The 7,867-nt window shown below is 38.4% G+C and overlaps 1 protein-coding gene across 1 annotated transcript; it reads left to right on the top strand.

Annotated features, from left to right (window-relative positions):
• Positions 1-267: 267 nt before the first annotated feature.
• LOC149811208 (endochitinase-like) lies at positions 268-2,437 on the top strand. Its single transcript, XM_089994009.1, has 3 exons — positions 268-777; positions 1,074-1,227; positions 1,933-2,437. Exons 1-3 carry the CDS (start codon positions 381-383, stop codon positions 2,300-2,302), a joined length of 921 nt encoding a protein of 306 aa, XP_089850135.1. The 5' UTR covers positions 268-380; the 3' UTR covers positions 2,303-2,437.
• Positions 2,438-7,867: the final 5,430 nt, after the last annotated feature.

Genomic DNA, 7,867 nt, shown 5'->3' with positions numbered 1-7,867 from the left:
CCTAAAGTCAGTTAACATCCATTGCACGATTGGAGTCGAATCTGTCATCATCACAGAACCAATATTCACTGAGACAAGAGGTCTGTGCAAGTCTCTATGGCGGAGTCCTGAGTCAAGACCACACAAACTGAAGACTTTGAAAACAAAAAACAAATGGTTTGTTTGTTGCTTGGGCTTCAAGTGTTCCCATTATATAATTACAAAGATAATTTAGGTTGACTTGCTGGGTCCAGCACATATCCTATTTTAAGAAAATACAGTCATTTCACAAGCGAAGGGTGCCTATTTATAGGTGCATCAATCTCATCCAAGCATAGAAGAATAATTATAAATTCTTCCCTACTCAGATTTCCTTCTTCTTTCTACTGTATCTTTCTGTCATGGGGTTCTTCTCTTTGACATTGCTGCTCTTTTCTCTGTTATTAGGTGCATTGCCTGCATTAGCACAGCAATGTGGTAGTCAAGCAGGGGGTGCTGTGTGTTCAGGAGGGTTGTGCTGCAGCCAATATGGTTATTGTGGCAGCACCAGTGCCTACTGTGGAACTGGGTGCCAGAGCCAGTGCACTAGTGGCTTGAGTTCTTTCATTTCAGAGGCTATCTTCAACCAGATGCTGTTGCATCGGAATGATTCGGCTTGTCCTGCTCATGGATTCTACACTTACAATGCCTTCATTACCGCCGCTAATGCGTTTAGCGGCTTCGGCACTACAGGTGATGATGCCACTCGTAAAAGAGAAATTGCTGCCTTCCTTGGCCAGACATCCCATGAAACAACAGGTATGAGAAGATGAATAACCCCAAAGGAAATATGGCTACACAACTTAATGAGGATTGCTAATCTTGAGTATGTGATGTTCAAGACTGATCCTTCTTTAACTGTCATCTTTTTGCATGAAACCATTGTGTAGATTTTTTTTCTTTCGTTTACCACAGAAAGAAACCACACTCAGGATTAGCATGCTAGCGTCACTGTCGAATATTTTCCCTTTAGAAATCTGCAAAATTAGACATATCTTTCCATCGATCTTTTGTAATACAAGGACCAATATGACATTTGTAAATTCTTCATGCAGGTGGATGGGCAACTGCACCAGATGGAGCCTACTCTTGGGGGTACTGCTTTCTCCAAGAGCAAGGTAACCCAGGCGACTACTGTGTTGCCAGTACTCAATGGCCTTGTGCCTCTGGAAAGAAATACTATGGCAGAGGACCAATGCAAATCTCATAGTAAGACCTCTTCTAAGTTTTCACTTCAGTTTTCTTATTGAAAATTAATTCTAGACAGGTTGAGAAGGTCAAAGTTGAGTAGGATACGTAACTGGAGTGATCGCCTTCAAAAGCGATCACGCCTTCTAAATGTGGACACGTGTCTTTTCTTAAATGTTATGTCATTAACTTCGGATCTGCAAAATTCACTCGCTTGATAAGCGATTTATAATTGAAAAGCCTCTTTTTGTCTAGCTGATTAAATCCTCTCCCTTCAACCTAGCGAGTCACATACGTACTGATTAGCCACTTTTAAGGAGACATCTATCGGCTTCCGATGGGGACAAGTGCTGGCCTATATATATATATATATATATATATATATATATATATATTATAGTTATTGTTATTGAGATCAATTGCAAAATCTGCTGTTGCACCTGATGGACCCATCATCTGCTGTTGGCCCCACAGCAGATAGGCTGTTACCCCAAAGATTGTAGGTGTTCAGGTGCAGAAGCACACAAAACTGTCCAATCACAATGCACCTTGTCCTCCCTCTATATATTGGGATGGGTTGTATATATGCACACATTTTCCAAATTGGAACTGGTTCATAGACACCAAGACCAGTTTGGCTTCTCATCTAGAGGCCTTATCTCTTAATGTCAGTAATGGTATAGCTAAAAAAAACTGCCTAAAACATTATCTGTTTCAATTTTGCAGCAACTATAACTATGGGCCTGCTGGGGTAGCAATAGGGTCTGATTTGCTGAACAACCCTGATGCAGTTGCTACCGATCCAGTAATTTCATTCAAGACAGCCATATGGTTTTGGATGACTCCTCAATCACCAAAGCCTTCACCACACGCTGTCATCACTGGGCAATGGACTCCTACGTCTGCGGACACGGCTGCAGGGAGACTTCCCGGCTACGGTGTAATCACAAACATCATCAATGGAGGCCTGGAATGTGGCCATGGAACTGATTCCAGGGTTGCAGATAGGATTGGGTTCTACAAGCGGTACTGTGACATACTTGGGGTGAGCTATGGCAGCAACCTTGACTGCTACAGTCAGACATCCTTCGCATAGTAAGACCTCATAGTGAAGGCGGGAGCACAGATTTGGATAGTCCATATGACTTAGGATAAATAATATCCGACGACTCCTTGCTGCTTTCTGTAGCAAACTCTAATAACAGTTGGCAATAAGAATGTTAACTCTCTCTCTCTCTCTCTCTCTCTCTCTCTCTCTCTCTCACACACACACACACATATACGGCCACATCATAAAAGGTGCAAGCGTACGTAGTGACAAAAGTTTAAAACGCCATGCAATTTATCGGCCATGGGATGTGACTCTAAACGATGTGTTCAATCAAGGGGTACCATAACCATGTTCGCAAACTCGAGGTGCAGAAACTTGGCATTTGAACCAATTTTTTTTCTGATTATACTGTCTTAAGACAATATGGAGTTTGAAGGAAACATGCTATTTCTCACATGATTTGATTGTTTTATGTGTAACTTTGTAGCGCATCCTAGAGTTTTTTGGCATCTCCAATTTATATTTTGGTCAAAGCTATGCATTCCATTTAATTATCGAACTCAATGCTTCATGAAATTTTGTGCAATCCAACACCACCTAGCAAATGACTACATATCTCACTCTAAAACAAAAGCAAGAATCAACCAATTTCAAAGAATTTCTCAAAAGTAAACAAATCATACAGAAGATAGCCCAATCGCCTACTTTAAGATGAGTTTATTCGAACACGGTCCATCTTCCGATCGATCGTCCATGGTGGTGTCTAGCTAGAGAGAATGGAAAACAGAGAGGAATGGTCGTTCCTCTTTGGAGAAGGATATACAATTTAGTTTCATAGTGAATTTGAGAATGCAATTAGTCTTCACAGATTCCAACTTAATAGCAACTTATTCTCCTGTTTGAATATTAAGGCCTAGATAAAACTCACCGAAAGATCTGCTTCTGATCTTTCTACAGAGCCAAAACATGCCACCAATCACATGCTCCATATCTCTGTTGGAAAAAAAAACCTCACGTAGATATCTCGAAACACCTAAACACTCCTTTCCATGTGCATTCTCCCTTCGAATTCCAACCGGAAACCCTAAATTTTCACCACCAACAATTAGAAATCCTAATTCCACAAAAGACTCCTCAATTTCGCCAATCAACAATCAAGGTCATAAAAATATTGCACATTTTTTATGTGTTGCCGCTTGAGCACCCTCCACCTTTTCCATAACAGCCTGTCAACTGTGGGGTCCAACTGCAGATGGTGGGTGCTTAAGTGCAGCAGCACATTTGGAATGTACAATGTGATTTTCTGACGGGAGTCAATCTGCATCTATGATGTTTCAGGAATGATTGTAGGAAGATAAAGATGAATTTGAGAAATGAAACAAGGCAGGGGCGGATTTGTTCATCAGTGATAGGATAAGAGGATGATTATGGAAAAAACCCAAAAAACATGTTCCCTCACTTTATTTTGCTCCTTTAATTTATCATTAAAGTCTACCTTGGAGATAGGAGTGTAGCAGAAAATGTTCATATGGACTTTGTGTTTAACAAACTATGGCGCACTAGTATTTTTCGGTATCACCTAGAAGTAGATTGGTCAAAAGCTGGTAAGATGGCATTGACCATCATGGTTGGAGCCACTCTTTTATTTTCTATCCATTCAATCTTAGAATGTGGTTCACTAAAACAATGAGTACGTTATGATCAAATTGAGTTTAAAATCAACCTATCTATTAATAGCAAAAGTAGAGGGAGGATCAGGTGCAATGTGATCATACACTTTTAGTGTGTTGTTGTACCTGATGACTGGCCATCTTTGGGATACAGCATGTCATCTGTGAGGCTCAACAGCAGGTGGTGGGTGATTAGGTGCAGCACACATAAAGTGTGCAATCACATTGTGCCTGATCTCAATTAGCAACAATATCCGTGTGAAAAGTTCATACGATTTGCTTGCATCTCGTGGGATCAAAATCACATGCAATTCTATCTCGTATATGTCTGCTTGGCCTCAAATGAAAATCCTTCTCTCGTGGTTGTAAGAATGATTCCCATTTAACTCATTTCTCACATGCAAGCAAGCATGAGACAATGAGGTAGCAAAATTCAAAATCACTTTTGGCATCATTTTTTCCACTCATCATATGATTCGAAATGACGTTATCCACCTTGTTATTTGGAATTACATGATTTTAGTTCACACTAGATGAAATGACGTGACCTTGAATCATATGAGAAGCTAGCAAAGGTGGCCCTAATTGTGGATCCTTAAAATTTTTGAAACCAAAAAGAAGGGGTTTCAGGAAAAAAATTTAGAAAAGGATCTAAAATTCGGATCTGAATTTTAGAAATTGTGGGGTATGTTCTTCAAGGTTATGTGCTTTTCTTCCTCCAATGAGAAGAGATCAGTCAAACCAGAAGCTCCAAATCTTTGTTTCGGGGTGACAGCTCGCAAGTGTTCGTACCTCGTATGCGAATTCTATACAAAAATGCGAGCTCAATGGCAAGAGTCATCAAAGATCAGGAAAAATATGAAAATAAAGAAATATACAAATGTTAAGGCTTTCAACAATTAATAAACAAAATGAGCAATAAAGAAAACCGAATTTTCACCTTTGGGCTTAGGTAGCTCGTCCTATGTTGTTGATAAGCACGAGAGAACACAAGTGACACTTCAGCTAGGCACGGGCTCCAAAAAGAGATTAGATAAGAGATTGGGACCTAGGCTAAGCTAAGTAGGTTCAACTTGGCTAGTCGTACAGAGATTTTTGGCAAAGTAGGACTATAGCTAGGGTTTTGGACTCCAGATAGTAAAATAGGAGGGTGCCTCCCTAATTTATAGTTTTTATGGCGGATCCAAATATATTTATTACATATTTGAGATCTGTTATTTTGGATCCGATTCATATTCTGATGAACGACTCCTAATGAACATTTTTTTAACTAAGGGTTGAAATTTATCCAAGGCATGATGCCTAAAATAGGAGATTAATTTTTATAAAGAGGTTTAGAACTCAGAATATTCCATTCCGACTTTGGAAGGTGTCGATGACATATTTTCTGAAACTAGTGAAAACTACTTACGACAATTGTTGTGACGTCAATTGTTGCTGACGACAAATGTGATTTGTCATCAGCGATAGCTGCTGATGATGACGACTGTTGGGTACAAGCATAAAGACAATATGCTCGCAAAAATGACCTCATCAAGTAGTCAAGCACATAACAAGATAATTGAAGGAGCTTAGACGAATATTCAAAGTAAGTTTTTTGAACAATCTTCAGCCAATAATCAAATTGTAAATTCAATATCCAAGGCGTTAACAGTCCTTGTTCCTCACTGCCTTTTGGGCAACCAATAGCCTCGGTCATCAAACCCAGAACAGTTCAACTAAGTCACAATGTCAGATTAATATAAGGCATAGAATTCAGACACGGGACCGATAGCCAACATCAATGGATAGGCAACGCTTTGGGCATCCAAGGAGTGTTGCACAAAAATTAACAGTGACAACACTGACAAAATAAAAAGAAAAGAATGTCCAAAAACTGAACTGACTGGGATCAACAGAGTCGTTGGGATGTTTCACCAAACAACTGGTGTGCATTAAAGATTATGTACCAACAAACAATTTGGGAACAACACTTGGACCAGATTATATACCACAAAAAATTTGTGAAAGATCAATATCCCTTTCCCTAACAGGGATACTAAGAAGGTATTCATATATTTCATTCCACATAAACCAAAATAAAGTTGTATAATAGTCGGCTAATATAACAATACATGTTTTGATAAAAAACATTCCAATCAAACAATATAATAAATAACCAAGAAGAGAAGAAAGTTAAACGAGCATAGCTCTGGCGATGGAAAATGCTGGCAAAGATTCAATCCTCACACCTTCCTTCAACAACATGCGGATGGACCAGTCCAATAGTCGACGTCCGGCCATTCTTCCCTATGACAGTCCACACTCGACGTTGAACTCCCAAAGAGCTGAAGCCGATGGGGCAGACACCACGCAATCGATTTCTCAATTGGTGATTTCACAATAACCAAGCAAGAAGGGTCCCCTTCTTCTTTACTTTCCTGACTATTTACAGGCAGCAATGGAGACGAGGAACAACATTCTTTTTTGGGGGGACTAGGGTTGCCACCCCTGGAGCCAATAAGAGGGATCCAAGGTCCAACAACTATTTTTGGACCTAATGAGCTCTCTTAGTTCCCAACAACTATTTTTGGGAACCCAAGGAGATCGGAATAGTAAAGTACATAAACATACCCAAATCCAATACAGAAAAATCTACTCAGACAAACCATTGCACCCATCAATAGTCTAAATGGATCCTAACATGATATTGAAGCCAAATCTGGGTCCACAGAGGGAATCCAAAAAAAACCAAAAAGTTAAAATTTTTAATTACTAAAATTATCATAAATCCTAAATATTTACTAGATACTCAAATAATAATTTTTGAACAAAAATTAATATATGGAGTTGCCAAAATAAATTTTAGAAGCCCAAAATTAACATTTTGGTCCTACAAGTTTGATTCTGACATGAGCTTGGCTTTCGTATTCGGGTTTGATGATAAATCTTTCCTGAACATGTCTTCAAAACGTCCTCTTCGAGATCATTCAAATGTGTTACATCAGACGATAAGATGTTGATGTCACTTCTGAGAAAGTGGTTAACTACGGAAGACAATTCAACATGACAGTGATGATGACAATTATTGTGTCTTTAGCAGCTGAAAGCTTGTTTTCCCTATAACTTTTGATCCTGATGTCGAATTGACTTAATTTTTGTTTATTTAATAAGCAGAAAATCTTCTCTTTAATTCTTCTTTTGGTAAAAAAACCTAAAAAAGTTATTTTAAAGGCCAAAAATCAAATTGAAGTTAACTTTATTTTGGAGTAACCTTAAAGATATGAATTTTTGGTATGAAAAAAATCTCAGTAAAAAATTAAGTGTTTACAAATGCATATCTTTGTTGTCGAGTGTGTGTGAAGCTTGATTGATAACAAAAAAGTAGATACATTAGCTTTGAAAAAGAGTGAAAGATTGACTCTGACCAAGTTTTCTTTAAAAAAGAATCTTATAAATAACAAAAACATAGACGACTTAATGATGCAAGATGATAGCTAAATGCATATAGCTCAACATGAGGGTCTCTCTGTGATGCATGTTTTATAGGTAGAGAGGTCTAGCCAAACGAGGTTAGTCTGGAGACTAAGCTAATACCTTGTTTTACACGAGGGCTTTCCTTGAACTCGGTGATTGTGAGCGAGAAGTTTTGCTGAGCGAGGTTAGATAAAGATAAAACAAGTATCTTGTCGTTGAAAATTGTACGAAATACGACTGATGATTTTTTATTAAGGCATAGACTTTCTTTTGAAAAGACAAAGACAGAGACAAGCTTTTTGGGGTAAAAAACATAAAAAAGATTACGATGTTTTATTTGAAAAGGGGATGGATGATGCCATTTTCAAAGATGCACCTTTGAAAAAAGATTGGGTCTATGCCATCTCGAGATAAAAGAACAATTATATTTTTTGGTTTTTCAATTTTTTTGAGTTTTTGAATGATAAGGTAAAAAGTCAAGATC

This window comes from Nuphar pumila, unplaced genomic scaffold, assembly GCF_984573655.1.
Source record: "Nuphar pumila unplaced genomic scaffold, dmNupPumi1.hap1.1 HAP1_SCAFFOLD_115, whole genome shotgun sequence".
Classification (NCBI taxonomy): domain Eukaryota; kingdom Viridiplantae; phylum Streptophyta; class Magnoliopsida; order Nymphaeales; family Nymphaeaceae; genus Nuphar; species Nuphar pumila.
Note: the sequence above shows the minus strand (reverse complement) of the source record. Positions and strands in the feature narration are given on the sequence as shown.